Genomic DNA, 23,249 nt, shown 5'->3' with positions numbered 1-23,249 from the left:
TTTGGAGAAGTGCTTTGTTAAGAGTTGTTAAAATTTTTTTCTCCTGTATGTGACCTATTTCCCCAATCAAATTTTGTTCTCTGAGGAAGGGAACATTATCTTCTCCGTTGGACTCTGAGCTCTTAGGGGAAGGGATTCCATTGCTACCATCAAATTAGAGGATCCACAAAGATGGGGACCATGTCTTCTCCTTTCTTTATAAATTCCCATGGTATAAACACCATGTTCCAGTACCCTGCCTAACCGCATGGACTTGGGTTTTCTAATAACTTCTTATTTTCCTATTAGGATGCCCTATACCCTTCAACTTTATTCTCTTCTGCTCTGTTAACCTATTAAGGGTAACTGGGTCTCTTTTAGGTTGTGACATAACTGTGAGCTGCTGACATCATGCTCCCCTTTTGAACCTGAGGAAGTCTCAGGGAGGATGATTTCATACCTGGTGAAAAGGATGTCAGCTTCATATTTAAGATGGAAATTCAGGAGAGCTGAGTTATCTCTTTTGGTGCTTTCCTGCTCTTCACTGTCACTGAAATCAGAAGACAGAAAACAACAATCAAGAGTTCACACCCTCTCCACACAGGAGAGCCAGTCTGAGTATTGAGCTCACCTAAGGTGGTGGGAGGGATTCAGGTCAGACAAAAAGATGGGCTCCCTGATATCTAGAGCTGCCAAATACTTAAACAGGTTATTGGGGAGGTTGAGTGATCTCATCCTCAGTGGGCTGGTTTTGTTCTTTAGGGAAGAAGGAGAGCAGACTGGATCAATATTTCTCAAACTTTTCAGCCTGTAACATATCCATGAACTTGAGCGGACACCCTTTTTGGGGGAGATGTCAGCTTGCTCTTCCTCTAAGTCTTCTACCAGTCACCCCTCCAAGCCTAGGTCCCTTCCTCAACCATATCCAACAAGCACAATCACACAAATGGAGATAGCACAGTGTAATAATAAAAAAAAATCACTGGATGAGGAATGATCTGGGTTCTAGACCTGATTCTGTCCCTAACTTACTGTTTGATTTTAGACAGGTTTTTTTTTTTACTTTTCTGACCTCATCAGTAAAGAACTTACTGCTTTGCCTATCGCAAAGGATTGCTGTATCAATGAATGAATTAATAAAAAAGCATTTGCTGAACACTCACTATGTGCCAAACACTGTACTGATTAACTGCTGAGGAATCGAGTAAGATAATATATGTACATGAAAGGACTTTTAAAAAATGCATCATCCCCTATGTAAATGTGAGTTGTTATCACCACATACAAATATTTAAGTACTTCGAAAGCCCCATAATGTATCTTTATGGGAGTTTTCTTCAAAGCTCCTCCATATCTCAGCAGATGGTTTCATGAGTTGCTATGGTTAAAAAAACAAACAAGAAAAAACTTATGGCTCGGTGGGCTAGCATTCCAGGGACAAGTCTCTGAACCTTGCTAAACTGGTCCTCAGATGATAAGTCCTTACTCCGAGCCATTTCAGATAAGTAGAACTTATCAGTGCTGGGTCTCTATTGGCAAATCCTTTGAGAGACCAGGGTTACTTCCATGCCAGGAGGAAGCATCCAAAAAGGATTACGTGATAGATCATCTCCTTAGCTAAAAAACAAATAGTAGATCAAGTCAACAGCAGGAAAAAAACCCCTAGGAAATCCTTGAATTAGCATTATAATTGTATTTCTATTTTGAGAGTAACTCACTCCCTTTTAGGGGTCAGTACCTGAGAACTTAGCTAAACTTCTAACTGTGAAATTAAAAAATATTTGTGAGAATTCAAATACATAGTTTCTCTTGGGAATTAATGAAGGTAAACATTCTCTTCCTCCAAAACATCCCCACCCACCAAAAAAACCCCCAACACCAACCAACCAATCAAGTAAAATCAGTAAACCTCAAATTAAAAGGATCAGCTAGGACAATTTAAATGCAGAGATGGTCATTTAATTTCATTAATGAATTGGCTAATTTTTCTTCTTTACTGTGGAATTTCATCTGTGTTTGGGCCATAACTCAGATATACACTCAGAGGCAAAATTCCCTGTAGGATTACATTTCTCTTCATAAAGGAACTTAACTGTTTTGCTCCCTTTCTCTCCACCAGTGATCAGGAATGCTTTAAATCATACATATATCATTCATAACTTAGCCTCAGGGTCAAGTAGAAATTCCATGTAATAATTAATTTGTCTTAACTACAGACATGAACTCAACATGCTGTTATGTAGCTCTTAAACCTTTGACACCAAATCTGTATGGAGTGATTTGTTTTTATTCTGCAAATTAAATTACAGATTGGTGGGAAAGGCTCTAGGAAGATCACAACAACTTAATTGTCTCTCCACAGTAGGATTTCTCTTTCCCTTTAAAAGGGGTAGGGGGCTATACTATTTGAGATAATACATATAAAGTACTTGGTAAACCTTAGAACACTATAAATATTAGCTAATATTTTTATAAGAAAAGCCATTTTATTACTTAAGAGAGATTCATGGTCTCTACAACTAGTTAGCTACTCTGGGAAAGGTCAGACTGGAAAAGATGAGTACACACACACACACACAACACACACACACACACACAGAGTTCTTAAGCCCACTCACTTTGCTAGGGAATGGAAGGGCCACTAGGCAACCTCCTCATATTGTCTTTCCCTGTATAACCTTCCCTGTAGGTGGAATAGGAATCCCTCATATGACATATTCAGTGGCATCCTTGCTCAGAAATATCTCTCCCACCTGTTTGATAACTCTAGGGAATTGATAAAGGATGAGACATCTGGAATCAAGGGGAAGTGCCCTTGGAGGAAGGGACACAGCTATTGAAACTCATTTATACCTAGAAACAAATGACCCCATTCGGATGTAAGTTTTGGGCCAGTGAAGGGAAGAGAGAGGAAGATGACCCTGGGATTGTGAAGAGGGGTGGGATGGGGAAAGTGGAGAGTGGGGTGTTGAAGCATTGGGGAGGGCAGAGTCAACTGATCTTTGCCTCACAATTTTGCCTTGGGTCAGCCCTGTGTGTGGGTGTGGGTGTGTCCACATGTAGGCACACCCCTTACCACCTCCCCAAAATTGTTGTGTTATAGCCTGTTAGCATAGTGAGCATACTTCAGGTCAGATTACAGCCTCCAAAACCACTCTGCCCAGGAAAAGCTGGATATAGCACCTGTTAGCCCAAAACACACACACACACACACATACATATATATATCTGTCTTACCCACTGACATCAATCAGCTTTATATCAGACTCCTGCTGTAATAATAAGAAAGCACTGATAGGACATATAGCAAAAATCTCATTCCCTCAGTTATGTGTTGGTTAGTGGTTTTTTTTGGATTTCATTGATGGAGACCATGAGGCTTTGTGGTTCAAAACTCAACTCTTCTAGGCAAGTCTTTTTTGGCTTAGTTTAGTGCAGTTCCATAATATCTATTACTCAACACTTTTTTTCAGGGATGTCCTGGAAGTAGCTTGAACTGGCCCCCAAGAGATGGATGATTAAATTTTCATTGTGAGCATTTACACCTTGGAAATCAGCAAATCTACAGATCAGGGTTTGATTTATCACTTCTTTTTTGTTACCTGGCTTTTAGATTAAAGTGTGTCCACAGAGAACTGGTTGTTAAACATTTTCCAGAATAATACACCTCTTGTCATTGTCATAGTACATTTTTGGGGGGTTTACATCACTGTCTATCTTGCCTCCCCTAGCAGATGGTCAAATCTGTGGGCTGGCAGAAAACATGTCTGTTCTGTGCAGTGTGATGCAGTAGAAAGAGAGATAGGGTTCAGGTTTCAGCTCTTCCATTTTCTAGTAGCATGGCTATCTAAAACCACTGAGCTTCTCTGAGCCTGAGTGTCCTCATCTGGAAAATGAGAACAGTAGTACTCATACTACCTCCCCTAAAGAGCTTTGAGGCAAGCACTCTGGAAGTGATGCGTTGCTGTATTGTGTGTACCTCATGCCTAACACACGGAATATGGAGTGAGAGCAGGCAAATACACGAAGAGTGTTGAAGACTTGGAGTTAGCAGAAAGAGCTTAGGACAAGCAGAGCATGGCCCCCTGACCTGCCAACCATCAGGAGAATCTCCATATTCTGTAGGAAAGTCGACTTGCTGAACTCGAAATCCAGGCGGAAAGCTCCCTAGAGAAAGAGGAAAAATACCAATCAGAGAAAGCCTGTTAGAAACCCAGGGATCCCCAAGGCACCCGGTTTAGTATCTAGGGCACAGTAGAACTGCGACTACCATGCTCCATCCTGGATCACTTTCCCTCAGATAGAGACTGGGTCTAACCCTTGTCCTGCTATTCCAGCAGTGCATCCTAGCCGGCTGGGAATGTGCTGGACAAGGAGAGATAATGGGCTGAAATGTCAACAGGGCATATGGGAGACTGCCAATAGGGTTCTTAGAAGCCAAGGAAAACAGCTACTGGGGGGGGGGGGCGGGGAATGACTGTTTCCCCCTCCCTTTTTTTTCTTCTTTTAAGAGCAAAAGGAAACAAGGAGAAAAATTGGCTTTGGAATGTCTCTCTGTGGGCTTCATGAGGACTGGGATAGGGTAATGATCATAGAATCATAGGATTTCAGAGCCAGAAAAACCTGAGAGATTATCCGCTATACCCTTCCTCATTTTATAGAGGAAGTAACTGAAGCCCTTCAAGGTGAAGTCCCCTACAGATCATAGAGTGTAGAACTGGAAAAGATCTTAGAGATAATTTAGTCGAACCCTTTTAATTTTGGAAAGGAGGAAACTTGGGGCCTGACTTGCCCAGGGTCACACAGCTAGTAAGTGTCTGAGGCTGCATTTGAACTCAGGTCTTCCTGACTCCAGGCCCAGCACTCTTACCACTTATACCACCTAGCTGCCCCAGACTTCGGATACCTGGTGATAATTTCATTCCATCTTCCTTCTAACCCTCTCTTCCTCCTCCACTCTGACCCTAAATCGGTGTTTTAGGATTTGGTGAAGATAGGAACTGATGAGCTAGATATTATGACCCTGGTTCCCAGTTCCATTTTTCCAAATAGTTCCATTGAAGATTCCCTAGGCTCCCTACCTCTGATCCTGTGCCTGGGTGACAATTGCTTCTCCTCTACTGAACTAACCACCTCCTTTGTCCCTCTTCTCCACCCCCAAATGCACATAACTCTAGCAGCTGTGATTTATTTCCCTCCTGGCTCTGTTTTATAAGACAGTATTTTGAGTCCAAGATGTTGCCTTCCTCCTTCTTCCCCTTCTTTATTACTCTATGCACAGCTCATTCATTTGGGTTAATGAAATGTTCTGCTCTACCCCTGGGCCCATCTTGCTGCCTTCCCAGGAGGTGCCCCTGGGAACCTGGAAGTGTTAGTAAGCCTCTCCAAGGGTCTTCCATGGGCAAGCATGCAGTTGGGGAGGGGATTGGGAGACAGAGGGGATGATTTAAGAATAATAGATTTCACACTATGTAGCCTATTAATTGGCCTTTTGGAATTTGGCTGATTTATTCCCAAGTCTTGCTGCCTTCACAGAACAATGTCAACAAGACCAGAGATTAGAAAAGTGAGTTTATTTCCTCTGGGAAAAGAAGGGTGGGACCTGTTGGGGTAACTGGAGTTGGAGATGAAAAAGGGGGTTTCCCTCTGAGGATGAGGAGGTTTGTGTCTAAGGGGACATTGTCCTGTTATGGAGAGGGACAGAGTAGGAGGGGGTCTAAGCACAAGATCCTCTGACCCATGTCCTGGCCTTCCTGAGGATGGGACTAGCCTTTCTGTTGACAATCTCCAGCTTATCCAGTATATATCTTGTTTGTACATAGTGATTTTCATCTTGTCTCCTCTCCCCACCAGCCCCCAATTAAAATGTGAACTCCTTAAAGGCAGAGACTGTGTTTGCCTTTTTTTTTTTATTTCCAGTGCTTTGCACAATGCCTGCCACATAGGAGCTTTTGGACTGCCTAGCCAACTAGCTCTGAGGAGGGTATCTTAGCCTGATACTTTGGTCATTTGAAAAGTCCTTACATGCTCTAATGATAAGAAAAATATTCCAACACCCTAAAAGCTCCCCCTCCTCACCCATATCTTTGACTGTTCACTCTTCCCTCATCTCTTTGCCCTCTTTCCTGCCCCGCCTTCCCCGCTTTGCTCCCTCCTCCCACCTTGCCCTCCCCAAGCTTTTTACCTTGGCTTTTGCTTTAAAAAATGGGTAGCTGACATTGCAGACTTTCTTGTTGATCCTTCTTTCCTCATTTATGCAGTCAATGCTGCCATCCGAGTCATCCTGTGGTATATGGGAGCAGGGAATAATATGGGGAGAAAAGAATCAAACCCTGATCTTAGTCTTCTACTCTTCCAGTCTGGGACTGAATCCCTGAAGTGGTCCTGACAATAGAACCCTAGGATGAGAGCCATTCTGCCCAGCACGACTGGGGGGGCTTGGGGGATGGGACAGAGTAAAGAGTGTAGAAATGTAAAAGCAATGGAAGCCTGTGACCTCTGGGGAACTGGGAAGCCAAGTTGCTTGATTTGTTTTGTCCTGGGTGGGGGCACGGTCCTCGAGGATGTGGGAGATTGTCAAGGGAGACATCTAGAGAGACATAAAATGTGGTCCATGCAGGAGATAGCTTGAGAGTGAGGAGCCAGATTGACAAGAGCAAAGAGCCAGAAATAATGGAGATAGAACCTGATTGTGACTGACCAGGCACTGACAGGTCCATGGGAGACCAACCAGCCTCCTTGTTCTTCCTCATTGTGGTTTTTCTGACATTTAGAGCACGTTCTCATCCTTAAACCAGAAGGAGTACAGGGAAAACCCTCTTTGTAAGCTTTTCTGCACTTAGTGGGGAGGGATGACCCAGATGAAGTTTAGGGGTTTTCAGTTAGCCAAGTCCCTCCTGGAGAAGCGAGTTCATTTGCCCGGGGAGGGGCAAAAAGGGGTGGGACCAGTCTAGGGGGAGTTCATTAGAAAAGTGAATTCATTTCCCTCCTGGCTGATAAATCCAAGAGTTAGTCAAATTTCTGACAGGTGGTCTGAAGGCTGGTGTCTGCTGATGGCAAACCTCCTGGGTTATCCTAAAGAAGCAGTAGCTCTGTGTGTAATGCTCATCTTCATGGGCATCTAGTAGGTGTGGGGAAGCGAGAAGGAAGGGAACAAAGCATTTATTAAGGTCCTACTATGGGCCAGACCCTTACAAGTATCTCATTTGCCCTCACAGCAACTCTGTGAGGTAGGTGCTGTTTGAGGCAGACAGAGGTTGTGATTTGCCTAGAGTCACACAGCTATTAAGTGTCTGAGGTGGGATTTGAACACATGTCTTCCAAATTCTGAGCCCAGCACTCTATCCATGGCTTCACTCTGCTGCCTCAGTAGAAAGAGGATTGGGCAGGAATTCAAGAGGTCTGGGTTCTAGTCCCGGTTCTGCCACTGACTAGCTGCATGACCTTGGGCAAGCCACTTCATCTTCCTTTTCCTTAGTTTCTTCCTGTATAAAGTGAGGAGGTGGAATGAGATGATAAATCCTGGTACCATATGATTGATACTCAAGATGAACCCCAAGAAGGTCTCATAGTCAACTAAAATATTTGCTGAGGTTCTGATTTTCCAGTTCCCCAAACTGCCTCAATCTCCCTGTTTGTGAAGAACCGACACTTTCCATATGACTGGGACTTGAAACCCACCTGTACTGGGCTGGGATAAAAGTTGGGGCTAGGGGAACGAAGAGAAAGTGTTCTGTGATGCAGTGGATAGAGTGCCAGTCCTGGAGTCAAGGAAGGCCCGAGTTCAAATTATGTGATTTTTAGCCTCTGCCTGCCTCAGTTTCCTCATCAGTAAAATGGAGATAATAATAGTATCTATGTCCCAGGGTTGTTATGAAGATAAAATGATATGATATTTGGAAAGCGCTTTGCAAACCTTAAAATGTTATATAAATGTTAGCTATTGTTGCCTTATCATCATGCTGGTTTGTCTAGCCATGTGGTTGAGGACCTCAGTTCATTTCAAGGCTTCTCCCTACCAGCTTTTAATAACTGGAAATGGAAGAATTTTACCAAAAAATAGCTTTATTACAAAGGCAGTCATGTTCTGCTGGTCCCAAGGGGGCCTTAACTCTGTGACTTTTGAGCATTTGGGGATTTAATTACACTGCTTGGTATACAACCTGATTTTTAGCTCATTTTCACATGATGTATGTTCTGCCTTGCCACATTAGACCAGAGGTCCCTGAGGGTGGGGGCTTAGTCTCCCTAGTAGACTGAAAGCTCTAAGGCTGGGGACTCTGTCTTCCCATCAGACCAGAAGCTCCCAGAGGCCAGGGTAGTGTATCCCAGGGTCTGGTGGGCCCAGATCTCAAGCTGTAGAGAGGGGAGGAGGTGGAAGGAGAGAGGATGAGGTGTGTGACTAGTGCACCCCTATCTGCTGTCAAAATGAAGCCACAATGAGTCAAGTGTATCTTTCCTTGTTATAACCTTGAATCAAGGGTATGCTGGAGCCAGGCCAAACTGGCCAGCTGATAGTTAAAGTTTCAGCAGGAGCACTTATTCCTCAGAAATCACTAAATGCTACTAATCAGGGTTTTATTGTTTGTTGATTGGACTTAAGCAAGTGATGAAGAAAATGTTAACAATCCAGGTTGAACTTTAAAAGTGTGTCATGTGTACATTTTTCTTTTTGAGAGTTGGTTATTAAATATTGCCAGCACAGCCCTTCCCTGAACCCTGTGGACTCCTGGATGACTTCTGGTTTCTTGATTTCTTGACTGCTGGATTCTAACCTGATGCTTCTTGTCATTTTCTGTGTCCAGCTCCCCTCCTTCCATGACTTTAGATCCCCAGTTGCCAACACAATTTATATACAATTTACCTTTACATTTCTCCCCATCCCACACACATCTGGGGGCTAGGATTACTGCAGCTGTCTAATTTCTTTCTGTCCTCCCACTAGGAAGGGACTTGACATCTGGCAAACTGGAAGTTCCTGAGGTCTGAGACTTCATCCCCCAGCAGACTATGAGCTCTCATGATCCTTAAATTCCCACCACCACACTTAGGCAAGAAGTCAAGAACCAAAGACCAGTAGCAGTCAGATATGGGTTGTTTTTTTTTTTTTAAAGCAATCGGGGTTAAGTAACTTGCTCAAGGTTACATGGCCAGTTATTTCTGGGTGTGGTGCTGAGTATTCGAGCCCAGATTTGATCCCCAGATCATCCTGACACTGGAGCCGGTGCTCTTACTCGCTGTGCTATCTGGCTGCCCCCAGATATGGGTTTTGTTGTTGGTGTTTTAGTAATGTCTAGATTCAGCCAGGTGGTAGTTAACAGCTATTTGCAGTAGGAGGAAAGGAAGTTGAATATCAGCAGTAGAGACACAGACAAAATAGAGGTCAAAGCATTGAGGTGAAGTCAAAGTCAGGAGTTGTATTTTTGAGGTTCTACCTCAAACCTATCAGATTGACAGAAATGGTAAATGATGCAGGGGCTGTGGGAAAATAGGTACATTAGCACGCTCTTGGTGGGGCTGTGAATTGGCTTAGCCATTCTGGAAAGCAGTTTGGAATTATGCACAGAAAGTTACCAAAAAAGTTACCAAGCTGTGCTTACTCTGACTCAGCTATATCACTTGTAGGCCTGCACCCCAAAGAAATCAGAGAGAAAGAATCTATTCAATATACACAAAAATGTTTATAGCAGCTCTTTTTGCACTAGCTAAAAAAAAGAAACTAAATGGATTTGTTAGGGAATTTTTAGGGAATTCCTTTTAGGGAATGGGTAAGCAGATTGTGGTATATGAATGTAATGGAATATTATTGTTCCATGAGACATAAAATGGACAATTTTAGAAGAAGTTGGAAAGACCTGTATCACCTGATGCAGAGAAAAGCAAGCAGAGTTAGAGCAGTTTGTACAATGTACATTATGGAGAAATTAACTTTCAAAGACTTCAGAGCTCTGATCAACACATAGTGGTAAACCATGGAAAAGAATGATGGTGAAACATGCCTCTTACCTCCTAACAGAGAGGTGATAAACTTAAAATGCAGAGACATATGGTCTTAGATGTGGCTAATGTGGGAACTTATTTTGCTAGATTATGTAGATATGTTTTTCAGGTTAAAATTTTTTTTTGTTCACTATGAAGGAGGTATTGAGGGATTAATTTTTCAGATTATTTTTTTTTGTTCAGTGGTGGGGGTATCAGGAGGGACAGATTAATTAACAAAACTTGTTACCTGAAAAATAAAAATAACAAATTATTATTTAAAAAATCCCAACCTCCTGGGAGGAATAAAAGACAGAGCCAAGCCAGAGGGACAACTGGAACAGGGATGCCAGAAACTGGGTTAAAATCATTGGCATCCAGGCATCAAGAGAAGACTTGAGGAAAAAAGCTGTAGGTTCAATGTCATATGTAGAAATACATACATGTGTGCAAACATGTGTGATACACACTGTTAAATGTTGTATGATACACACTGTTAAATGTTAAAGTTGTGTCCAAAAATTCAGGTTTTGCCCAACATGATGCATGCCTTTTATCTCTCAGATCTTCAGCTCTTGCTAAATCAGCGATCATGTGCCTTTTTCCTGGATATTCCATAGACTCTGATCTGGAGGGGATCTTAGAGGTTATCTACTCCAAAGCCTTCATTTTATAGATAAGAAAACTGAGACCCAGAGAGGCTGAGGGACTTGCCTAAATTCATTCAGGGAATAAGTGGAAAAGCTGGGATTCAAACCCAGACTGACTCCCAATCCACTTCTCTTTACTGGGCCCCATGACCTCTCTGGCATCTGCTCTAGGGACTGAATGACTCACTGGCTGCTGGGAGGAGGCAGCCTTCTGGGGGATCATTTTGTAGATGTTTCCAGCCTATTTGGGTAGTGCCCTCTGCCTTACCTAGGTACCCAGGACTGATGAGGATGGTGTAATGGCCTCTGAAACAATCTTGGAAAGAACCTCTGACTCACAGACTGTTTTGGAAACAGGATATTGCATGGATATGTAGCCTATGGTGTACTCTAGTGAGGGCTATGTGTGTGCATGTGTATATGCAATAATAATAATAGGTTGTATTTATACAATGCTTTATGACACAGAACATTTTATACATTGTTTGTGTACATACCTGCATCTATACAACCATATGTAAGGTGCATATATATATAGATATTTTTCATTTACATGTATATACATATTCATGTGCATGAACACGTGTTATGCAGACTAATATTAAAGTTGTATCCGAGGGCACTCATTTTTCATTAGAAGTCCCCATATTCCTAGGTGAATAACAGCTTAGCTGTGAAAATCCTACTTAAACTGAAACTCAGTCCCCTCAACCTCCCCACCCTTGAGAGATTTGATCTCTTAAATGTGCTGCTGAGGAAAACCCCAACCCCTACAAACAGCCTGCTCTGTATGTACCTGGAGACATTGGCTGATCTGTATAACATGTTTCTCACTTGTCTTTACCCATTCTCAGTTCTAAAGGATCTTTTGTGCTGTAGAAACAGAACTCGATGGGGGTCTCTTATCCCAGGAAAAACACTTAGTTTTGTTTTGAAGAGGAGCCACTCAAGTCTGGAGTGGGGAGGACACGGGAAGGTAATATCTCTTAATACCTGAACCATAAACAATCCCAGAATCCTCAAGAGGGCAGGGAAGCTGAGAGGTCATCAAGTGCCTGTACCCCACCATGACTGCCTGTTAGGTTGCTTGTATTTTAGGGTTGTTGCCTTGCCTAGGGAGAGACTTACTTAATCCTGATATACTAGAATGCCAGGAGCCCAAGAGGAAAAGACACAGTAGTCTGTCTGTAGCTGTTAAGGCCAGTCCCCATTCAAGGAGTACTTTAAAGTCTGGGGCTAAAAACTGGGGGTCTACTGAGGGGACAGAAAGAAGGAAGGCCACAACACTTGGCCCACGATCTATGGTCTCACTCTGCTACATGTTGGTGAGAGACCATGGAATAATGGCTGCTTCATTGATTACAGGGTTTTTTTGGGGGGGGACCCCCAATTCTTCCCCAAGAGTGGTAGGTGTAGGTCTTGGGGCTAAACAATGGGGACCCTAAACCATTATGGGCCCTTTCTGGGGGACTGAAGAGAGTATCAGTGATCTGTGCTGCTTAACACTGCCTAGCTGGCTTTCAAGGAGGCACTCAGATTCTTGACTCTTTCTCCATGCTGTCTCTTAATTATATATGTTTATATATATACATATATGTATATATGTGTATATATAATGTGTATTACAGAATGAGATGATCTATAAAGTACTTTTCAATACTTAAGCACTCTATAAATATCATATGTAGTATAGTGCATGATTATATTATGTTATTGTTATTACTTTTTATTATGTACATTCTTATATGCCTATGGGTGAGTGTGGGTCCCTGTTGCCCCAGGGCAGGCACTTGACTCTCTTGCCTTCTGCATTTCCCCAGGTTTCAGGAGGAGGTCCAAGGTCTTACCTTCTGAATCAAGCTTGCAAACTGCAGGTTTCTTGAGTATGAAATGTTTAGAACTGTGTTATAAGCATTCTCTCCCCTGTTCTCCAGGGTAGCTTCCACAGCCACACGCCGCCGGTTGCTCTCTATGATGAAAATGGATGTATCAAAGGACAGTGTGTAGGAAGAGCACTCTGGCTGGGTCTTTCTCAGGACTCTGTTGCAATATTCCCTGCAAGAAAACCGAAGCATCAGAGAGTGCTGTATACAGGATGAAGAGTGGGTGGGAGGAGGGAGTCTGAAGGGATTAGTAGCAGCGGTGGGTTGTGAGGAAGTCTCCCTTGGTGCCTAGTGGAAAGACACATATGTGGTTCCTCCCTCTTAGTCATCACCATGGGAGGAGCTCCACAATTCTGTTGAGGCTTTCCATTCTTCCTCCCCTGCCATGAGCCACTGGGTGAGAGTAATTCCTTATTGTTAAGGGAAGAGAGAAGGAGAAGGAAGACGAGGAGAAAGAAGAGGTAGAGTCCATCCTTCAAGGTACAGCTCGTGGCTGCCTCCTTTGTGAAGCCTTCTCTACTCACTTCAGTGACTTTTCCCTTTGCTGAGTCCTACAGCATTTAGTGTTCATACCATGCACTGGACACAAATGCCACCTTGTATAATTATTTACCTGTTACTCCACATAGGCAGAAGGGGCTTCTGGGAAGTATAGTTTTCCTAGCTAGTAGGAGAAACTGAAGGATTGTGAGAAGTGAGATCCACAAGGGACATGGTACCTTCCTATGAAGCTCCCACAACTGATAAGCCTTTTGTCTCTCCTTCCAACTAGGAATACTACACTTCCCAGCAGCCCCCATTGTCAATTTAGCATCACAACTGTTTCATCTCTTCAGTTAGATTCTGCCTTAGCTATGCAACCACTCTCAGATACTTACCAGCTATGTGGCTTTCAGGTCAAGTCACTTTCCCCTTCTGAGCCTGAGTTTCTTTATCTCTAAAATAAGTGGGTTGGACTCAATCTCTAAGATCCCTTTCAGCTAGAAAGCTATGGTTCTGTGACTGGGCATCCAGTAGACATTCAATAATGACTTGTTGAAAACCCCCCCCCCCAAATATATGAATTAATGAAAGAATGAATAGATGGAGGAGGAAAATGATGATGATGAGGGGCAAATCTAGGGGGACATAGATCTCCACCTACCAGGTAGAAGGGACAGGTCCCCTAAGCTGCTGGTAGAAATTGGGAAAGCAGCTGGTGATCTACTCACATGGCAGTGGGAATGTCGCTCTGGGCATCTAGGACCAAGTCAGGCACACAGTTTTCATCCTCGTTGCACCCATTCCAGAAAGGTACCTGTATCGGGGAAGAGGATGACATAGGTACAGGTACAGTGGGGCAAGCTCCCTAGTCCATAACTCTTACTTCATTTAATTTCCTTACCTGGTCTTCAGGTCCCTTCACCCATTCCGGGCCCTGACCTTGACACACACATATTCTTTTCAAAATCAACTTATTGCTCTCTTGGTACTACTTGACATGTGTTCTATTAATTTGCTGCTTGTTTCCCTGGTACCATTTGCTTTTTCCTACCTTCACGCCTTTGCCCAGACTTCTGCTTGAAGGAGCTTTCCTGTCTCCTTCAAAATAAGACTCAAAATGTAACTTCTATAAAAAACCTAAGTTTTGAGCTTGTATGGCTCAGTCCACTCTACTCTGTACTCTGGTGGCATTAAAGTAACAATAATAATGTAATCACAATAAAGTAATAATAGTAAAGTAACCATTTGCTTTAAATCATTCACATCTAGGGTTTAGTTTACTGTGCAACCATCACTATTTGGAATATAGATGAGATATGAAGGACCTGAGAGTCCAAAGAGATGTGACAAAGTTTGTATGTTGGACTTTGGAGGTGGTGGTGGCGGCATTCCCATTAATATTCATATAGACCACTCCTGAAGTAGTCCTTCAGGCCTTCATTCAGAGCCTTTTTACTCTTAATTTACACAAAATTATAATCAGGCCTAGAAATCTGATTGCCTAGTCCACAATAGAATAGAGGCAGCTTTCAGAGGGGAGGGGGAAACTGCTAGAGTGTAGCCATAGTAACGGCAATGCTAATTAATATCTGATAGCATGGGAAAGAGACAAAAGGCACCAAGTATAGCTGTCTGTAACCACTTAACAGAGCGGCAAACAGCCCAACACACCTTAGTAGCCCATGGAGATATAGATGTTCATAATGATGACCCTGGGTTATTGTGATAGGATTAGATTCTTTCCAGAATATTTTGTTTGAGAGGACAGACATATTGTAGTGTAAGAAATGATGGATTTGGACAGAATGCTGACCCCTAAAGGTATTGATACAAAGTGAACTAAACAGAACCAAGGAAACACATATACAACATGATTATAGGGATGTAAGTAGAAATAAGAACAACCAAAAGAAATGGAAATGAATATTCTATTTATGGCTAAGGAGTTTTGAAGAAGAGAGGGGACTATGCACCTCCCTTCCTTTGGGGTTGGGGTTGGGGGCAATGGGTGTGAAAGACTGTAGATACTGTCATACCTGGTTAATATGTTGACTAATTCTGATGAACTGCCCTTTTAAAAAATTCCTTGTTACAAGAGATTGTAACTCTGGGGAGTATAATGAAGGGATATATTTGCAAATAAAGGTGATTTAAAAACAAAATAAATAAAATTTTAAAAAGAGATAATAATAAAATATATATATAACATGTATGTATATATATGTATATATATACATATATGTATATATATATGACTGTATAAATTTTAGAAAGATTTTCATCCAGGCTTTGGTGCATCAAGAGGTGTATTTTCGATTATCTGGAAAATGGATGTATAATAGCTTATAATTCAATTAATTAGGTACTTGTTAATCACATCTACTCTCCTGGGTTCAATTATTATCATCTCTATGCAAATGATTTCTAGATCTATATAACCAATCCGGTTGCTGCATTGATTATCGAAAGCCAATATGTTGCTTGGCAGATGTATCTTTGCTTCTTTTCCTGTGTGGAAATTCCATTCTTTAGCTACGCTTTGTTCCTCTGGCCAATAGTACCAATTTTAGTGATCCACTCAGGCTGGCCTCTGATATGTGAATGTTCACCTTTGTCTTGCCTGGTTCTAGGTTTTCATCTCTTTTCTTAGTCACCATCTCCAAACTATGCTCTAGATTTTTTTTTTTTGAGGGGGGAAGGCAAGGCACTTGGTAATGTGACTTGCCTAAGGTCACACGGCTAGTAAGTGTCAAGTATCTGAGATCAGATTTGAACTCAGGTTCTTCTGACTCCAGGGCTGGTACTCTATTCCCTGAGCCACCTAGCTGCCCCTGTGCTCTAGAATTTTGTACTGGCCTTCATTTCCTTCCTTGCTGCTGTTTCTGGACCGCCGTGCCTCAGTTACTTGTCCTCTCTCTAGAACCTTTCTCAATATCTGGGGTCTTCTTACTTTGGAAACTCCATCCTGGGTAGGGGTGTGCTGGAGCCAGTTTGAACTGGCTAGAGTCAATTGTTAAAATATCACTGAGAGTTTTACATATTGGAAATCGGTGAATGTTACAAATCAAGGCAGATTTATTATTTTGTTGATTTTCTCAGAGTAAATTTTCTAGAATAATGCATATTTAAAAAAGGGTTTTGTATGCTATACTTTTTTTCCCTTCTGGAGCTGATTGCTAAACATTTACCACCACATCACTATTTCTGGGCTTCCACTTGGAGGTAGACCCTCATTAGCTATGCCTTTTTTCTCTCCTGGCTATGCCTCTGACTCTCTTGGAATTCACCATTATGAATCCTGGAACTTTCCTCTATCATGATGGCCCCCTTCTCCCACTGAATCTGGAGCCTTCTCACTTTGGAACCTCCTTCTTCTGTCATGCTGGGCCCCTTCCTTCTTCCATTGTTGATTTTTTTCCCCAGGCCTTCTATTTTGGTAATAGGCCTAGGCCATTCATGTTTCCTTCTCCTTTAGGCTATACTTCTTTTTTTTTTTTTTTTTGGAGGGGGGAAGGTAAGGCAATTGGGGTTAAGTGACTTGCTCAAGGTCACACAGCTAGTTTTGTGTGAAGTGTCTGAGGCTGGATCCAAACCCAGGTCCTCCTGACTCCAGGGCTGGTGCTCTATTCACTGCACCACCTAGCCGCCCCTAGGCTATACTTCTGACTTTCCTGGACTTTACCACCATGCCTTTATTCCTCACCCATTTCTCACTGCCTTTTATATTTTGTCTTTCTCCACTTGAATGTAAGCTCCTAGAGGACAAGAACTGTCTTTCTTTTTAATGTATTTATAACCCTAGTGCTTAGCATAGTATCTAGTACAACAAAAACACTTCATTTTTGTTTGGTGGCTGTCTGCTTTTAGTAGGTTCCATATATAGTAGGTGCTTAAAAACTGTCCAAGATGGACTGACAGCCATGCACTGGCCACACTGCCTCATGTCTATTCTCTCTGGGAGGAGTTTTGGGGACCTCAATATCTTGGGGGTATCAGAGCTAGTTGGCTATGGGGAGATAAGTATCTTGATAATCAGAGGATGAGAGGAAAAGATTATAGGGAATACGAATAAAGGAGGGTCACACTTTGCACATTGGGAAGCTAAGGAAAGTGTGTAAGTTGAAGTCTCTGGGATTTCATCAGTCAGTAAGTAGGAGGCCACGATTCTAGTCCCAGCTCAGCTACTAATTCCTTCTATAAATTTGAGCAAATTTGTTATGTTCTCTGGGCCTCATTTGTAGAATGAAGGGCTGCACTAGATGAAGTAACCAAGGTTACTTCCAGGTTACTTCCATCAGGAACATTCTATAACTCAAATGTTGACTTGAGATCTTATTGTGTGTCCAGCACCATCCATTCTATGGATAGTCCTCTGTCCTTTGTGCCAAGGAATTTCTAAGAGTCTGCCTGCCAGACCAGGTTGCAGGTAGTCTGCAAGAGGGTCAGGGTAGGTCAGAAGAAGGGAGGATATGGTACTGTAGGAATACATTATTTGGGGAATTTTTCTGGAGAGGAAGAAGATGATGGTCCTCAGGGTATTGATTCTTTGCACTGCAAATGCTCTGGTCCCGGTTCTTTGCTGAATGGGCAGACAGAAGGAACTGTTGTCCTAGTCCCCCATCCTGGTGGCTGTGACTTACCGAGACTCTGAGCGTGGTAGGCCAACCATCGTCCAGGATGGGGCCGTTGTCAGGATCTTCCAAGGCAAACTCGATTGAGAATGTCACTGGCTTCACGTAGTCTGCTGTGTCCTGTGGAGGAAGCAGGGATGAGAAAGCAAATGGTCACTGAAAGTGATACCATCTGGGGTCTTTGACAACTGAGGCCCAGATTACTTTGAAAGAGGCCTGGGAGGGAAAGGTCTATAGCACTGAGAGGAAGGAATAGAGAGGTGGAGACACAGAGAAGAGAGAGGAAGGGAGGGGAGAGAGAGAAAGACAGAGACAGAGAGATACACAGAGACACACATACAGACAGAAACAGAGACAGAGAATGAATAGTATTACTGAGTCAATTTGCTAAGTAAAAGTATGTCTGGGAGGTTAGAAGCCTAAAAGCCTGTGGTCACAGAGAAGAAGGAATTGGGTTTTGATGTGAAGGGGCATGGCCAGCATAAGGCTGAGCCTTTGGATCAAGCCAGAGAGACCTTACTGGGTTCTGGGTTCTAGCACACTCCCAAGCAGTTTAGGGGCACAATATTTGTGAGAGGCTGATGGATACTGTATATTTGAATGGCAAAGTTCTGAACTCTCTACGGGGCCCCTAGATGAGAAAAGCATCCCTGGGTATAGGAGTGGGGACTGGAGAGGCACAAACAGCCTCAGACATCTGGTGAGTATGAACAACAGATATAATACAAATGCCAGTGAGTTTGAATGACAGGGATTTATCATTAACATCACTTCCACTGGGAACTTAGAGATCATTTAGATGAGTAGTATCAAACTTCCTTGCAGGTCACAGATTAATTTAGAAAAAAAACCAAATGTCTATTATCTGAGTTGTGATGTATTTTTATTTATTTTGTCAAACATTTCCCATTTAAATTTTGATCTGGTTCCTGCCCCATTTGGGAGTTTTGAGCTGACACTTTTTGAGTTTGACATGTGATTTAGACCATCGCAACCTTCAAAGAATTTATATTCTGTTTGGCCTGGAGTCAGGAAGACCAGAATTCAAATCTGGCCTCAGACACTTAGTAGATCTGTAACCCTGGGCAAGTTTACCTTAGTTTCCTCATCTGTAAAATGAGCTGGAGAAGGAAAATGGTGAACCATTCCAGTATCTTTGACAAGAAAGCCCCCAAAATGGGGTCACAAAGAGTTGGACGTGACTGAGATGACTTAACAACAACAACAAAGAACACAGGGTGACCTAAAAGTCTTAATGCAGTTTTCACCTCTAGCTTAAAACTGATTAAGATTTCTGGAACACCTTGTGTAACATACACACAGACAAATAAGTACAAGGTAATTTGGGGAGCAAGAGAACACTAACAAGGAGGAGGCACCAAATGGCACCCCAGTTGAGTCTTAAGGAAAGACAGGAATGGGAATGCATTCTAGATGTGAAAATCCTGTGAGAAGGCACAAAGATGGAAGACGGAATGTCTCAGGGAGCACCTAATAGTCTAGTTTGGGTGTGAGGGGAAATAGAAGATTGGAAAAATAGGTTGGAGCCAGATTGTAGAGAACTTTGGGGCCATAGGGAGGAAATTGAATGTATTTGAGCAGGGGAGAGACATGGTGTCAGACCTATGATATGACAGAACATGGACAGAGTGGGCAGTAGGGAAAGGAAAGGCTGATGAATATCTCAAAATCAACGTGACAAGTTAAGGTGCTAGGCAAGGTGTGGCTAGATAATTTTGTGTGGAAAAAAGATTTGAAGGATGAAGCAGTCTCCGAGCTCAAAATAACAGACATCCTCCTTCTGATGTCGTTTGTCCTCTTCTAGAATGAAGGATGAACAACAATGACAACAAATCAACAGTGACAAAGCAACCCCCCAAAGCTAATGACTACTTTTGGGAGGCATAATGCATAAAGCGGAGGTGTTAGTACATATAACCTTCCCGTAGCATCTCTACCAGCACTCCTGAAAGTATTGGAGTTATACTGAAATGCAATTGAGAAATATTTAGCAAAATAAATAAAAATATAGTAGAGTGTAGATAATGTTAATATGTGGCTTTCCAAGTCAATATGCACCTGATGGGATCCTTACTTACAGTTGGCTGTTTTTATTTGAGCTTGACAATAGTGATAAAGAAGAAGAGTGAGGTGTTGAAACCATCCTACCCTGAGTTTTGGTCAGATTGGATCTCGAGCATTGTGTCTAGTTCTGAGTGCCATGTTTTAGGATCACAGGCATTTTAGGAAGGTAGACTATGACCAGAGGTCAGTGACCAAGCACTAGAGAATATACCAAAGACGTGTGTGTGTGTGTGTGTGTGTGTGTGTGTGTGTGTGTGTGTGTGTGTGTGTGTGTGTAATGGGGATAGGACATTCTGCTTAACCCTAGAGGGAAGAAGTAGGAGTAGTGGGTGGAAATTGGTTGGGGGTGGGGAGGAAGAAAAGGAAGATGGATTTAAACTAAAAATCAGAGCTGCCCAAAGTGCAGCAAGATGCCTTAGGAGATTTTCAAACCAAGACTCTATTCCCAGTTTTTGGCAATATTGTAAAAGGGTTTGGTTGACTATGGTATGGAAATGTTCGTTTTCTTTTTTTTTTTATAATTCTGGGACACTTGAGAATATTTCAAGAGAATGTAACATCCTTGAGGGCAAAGACTGTTTTTTGTTTTTGCTTTTGTCTTTATGTCCCCAGCACCTATCATTGTGACTGGTATCTAGCAGGAACTTAATTAAATGTGTATTGAATTGAATGGAATTGAAACTAAAATAATGGGTAGGGCTAGAACTACTGGGGAGGGGCCGATGAACATATGCATACACAAACAAATATGTATACACATACACATATACATATATAGTATAACTATTTCAATAGATTTGGTTTCCTTTGCATTCCTATGTATTTTATGCATTTAAAAACAATATTCGGAGAAAGGGTCCCAGGGGTCCAGGGCACAAAAATGGCTAAGAAGCCTTGGACCAGATAGATGGTCTCAGAGGACCCTTCTAGCTCTAAGGCCTATGGAGATATGTTATAGAACAGGCCCAAGCTGGAGCTGTCTACATTATTATAGTGGCTGAACAGCACTACCTCAAGAAAGAGGTGTCCTGCTGTGGCCATGGGGACAGGTCATATAGCTCTCATCAGCCATGGTAGGTACTTTGGAACAAACTGACCCAAGCCCCAGTGTCAGGCTTACCAGAACATGGAAGCTGATGCGGTCACAGTACTCCTGGCCAGCAGAGAGCAGAGCTGTCCTATGGGTGTATTTGTCTGCATTCTCATCCAGGTGGGCTCGTGGCGTGTACCGCCGCTCATCAATAGTGGCATTGTATTTGATGCCTAGAGAAAGTGGGGGTGCACAGAGTAGTAAGAAGGTAGAACCACATTAGGATGCCAAGTGGATTGCTTTCCATCATTTAAACAGCTCTTAAAAATCCTATTTCCTCATTGAAGCCTTTTCAGACTCACTGGAGAAGAAGAGACATTTCCCTTTCACTCTAGTCTGAATAGGGAATGCCCATAAAGGTGGGGAGGAATTAAGGATGGAATAAAGGAAAAAAGGATGGAAGACCTGGGGGAGGGGGCATAGAAAGAAGAATGAAGAAAAGGTGGAGAGGAATAGGGGGAGAAGGTGAAAGAACAGGAAAGAAAGAAGGTGAGAGGGAGTAAAGGAGAGAGATAGGAAGGAATGAAAGAGAAGGGAAGAAGCTCGTAAGGAAGAAGACTGTCACAGTAGCCCTTTACAAACTAGATTTTTTTTTTTTAATGTATTATATTTCTAGTTTGGAGAGGCTACTGCCAGAAGGTTCAGGATATGGCCTTAAAATTTAATTGAACCAAGGACTATAGCATGTCTTTGTCAATTATATTTTTCCTATTAAAAACAAATGAGATTTTGGGGCAGCTAGGTGGTGCAGTAGAGCACTGGTCCTGGAGTCAGGAAGACCAGAGTTCAAATCCAGCCTCAGACACTTGACACACTAGCTGTGTGACCTTAAGCAAGTCACTTAACTCCAATTGCCTTGCCTTCCCCCCTCAAAAAAAAAAGAGACTTCATTAGAATAGCCATGCATCAACAACTACTATTCGCTTGTTACTATATTTAAAATACTCAGAATTTAGAGCAAAATTTTTTTTTTAAATGTAAACACCTGTGTCTGAATATGTGCCTTATTCACTAACTTTTAACTGTTTTTTAATCACTACTTGGTCTAACATTGGTTGCTATTCCAGGCTTCAGAAAACCTTCCTAATTCACCTTGAACTTTTATTGGCTTGTCCAGGTCTTATCTGAGATACTGGGATCCCTCGGCAGGTTTGAGCCAAAAATCTTTGTAAAGAAGCAGCTTCCGTTATATAAAATGCCATTTCTCTTCTCATCTCATCCACCCATCTCTGTCATTAGATTCAAGTAGTACGGGAATCTACTTGATTCAAACAGATCAAAGCCAGGTCAAAGGAGAATTACTGGAAAATCACCCTAATTTATCTTTTCTGACAGCTAGCTAGTGCGGTGGATTGAGCACGAGGCTTGGAATCAGGGAGGTCCCAGTGCATACCCACTCTCAGACACTTATTAACTGTGTGACTCTGGGCAAGTCACTTGACCTCTATTTGCCTCAGTTTCCTCTTCTATAAAATGGGGTTAATACCTGTCTCCTAGGGATGCTGTATCAAATGAGATGATAATTGTAGTGTTTAGTAAAATGCCTAGCAATAGTAGGTGCTATATAAATACTATTATTATCACCTCTATCTTCATTTGCTTGACACCCTGGATTCAGGAGCCCTATTTACCTTGACCACAGAGGCCTGACAGTTCTTTCCTTTTTTTTTTTTTAATAGATCCCCTGTTTCCTAAAGCTCTGAGAGCTACTGACTTCCTAACTTTAGCCTGGTTTCCCTGTATTCCTTATCTACCTATCCTGACCTGACCCAATTTCTCTACCCCATGGGATCTTTAGCTCTCAGTCCATCACCTGCCCAGTTACTGTTTGGTAATTCCTGATCTTTCTCCCTAGGATGTGGAAAACTACTGGTTTGTTAAATGGCTTGGAATTAGGGGAAAAACCCAGTCTGTGTGAGGGTGTAACTTCAATGACATTTTTTTTGAGGGGGGAAGGCAAGGCAATTGGGGTTAAGTGACTTGCCCAAGGTCACACAGCTGGTAAGTGTGTCAAGTTTCTGAGGCTGGATTTGAACTCAGATCCTCCTGACTCCAGGGCTGGTGCTCTATTCACTTTGACATTTAGCTTCCCCTTCAATAATATATTTAAACAGAACACAATATTTTAATAGAAATAGAAGGGGAAAAGAGGGAATTGAAGGGGAAAGGGAAAAAGTGAAGGAAGAGAGAGCTGCTCACCTACAGTTGCAGTTTGGAAATGAGGGGACAGGAAGATGGGCAGGAAGCAGAGGAAGGCCACCATACAGGTTGAATCCTTGCCATTACGCTTGCAGTCCTTGTGGAAGATGTTGATCTTGGATGGCTCAAAGTGAATGCTGGCATTGATCTGGACCACACTCCGGGACCTTGAGAGAAGGGGTGGAGAAGAGAATGCTATAGCGAACTGGTCAAATCTGGGGGGCTGCTCTGGTCATTGTTAAGGGGCACCAAGTGGGAAAGAGGAGATGGA

The 23,249-nt window shown here is 42.5% G+C and overlaps 2 protein-coding genes across 2 annotated transcripts in view; both read right to left on the bottom strand.

The window, feature by feature from the left end:
* The window catches only part of CALML4 (calmodulin like 4), a 434,126-nt gene that overhangs the window by 110,219 nt on the left and 300,658 nt on the right, over positions 1-23,249 (bottom strand). The window lies entirely within an intron of this gene.
* ITGA11 (integrin subunit alpha 11) overlaps positions 1-23,249 on the bottom strand; it is a 201,499-nt gene that overhangs the window by 13,439 nt on the left and 164,811 nt on the right. Inside the window, exons 16-23 of the mRNA XM_069098217.1 lie at positions 22,979-23,145; positions 20,810-20,952; positions 17,614-17,724; positions 13,702-13,787; positions 12,455-12,662; positions 6,164-6,262; positions 4,070-4,146; positions 440-529 (exon numbers count right to left, since the gene is read on the bottom strand). Coding sequence (XP_068954318.1) covers positions 440-529; positions 4,070-4,146; positions 6,164-6,262; positions 12,455-12,662; positions 13,702-13,787; positions 17,614-17,724; positions 20,810-20,952; positions 22,979-23,145 — 981 coding nt within the window. The remainder of the gene's footprint in view (positions 1-439; positions 530-4,069; positions 4,147-6,163; positions 6,263-12,454; positions 12,663-13,701; positions 13,788-17,613; positions 17,725-20,809; positions 20,953-22,978; positions 23,146-23,249) is intronic.

This window comes from Petaurus breviceps, unplaced genomic scaffold, assembly GCF_028583685.1.
Source record: "Petaurus breviceps papuanus isolate PSGF00001 unplaced genomic scaffold, PetGlider_PUasm1.0 37, whole genome shotgun sequence".
Classification (NCBI taxonomy): Eukaryota; Metazoa; Chordata; class Mammalia; order Diprotodontia; family Petauridae; genus Petaurus; species Petaurus breviceps.
Note: the sequence above shows the minus strand (reverse complement) of the source record. Positions and strands in the feature narration are given on the sequence as shown.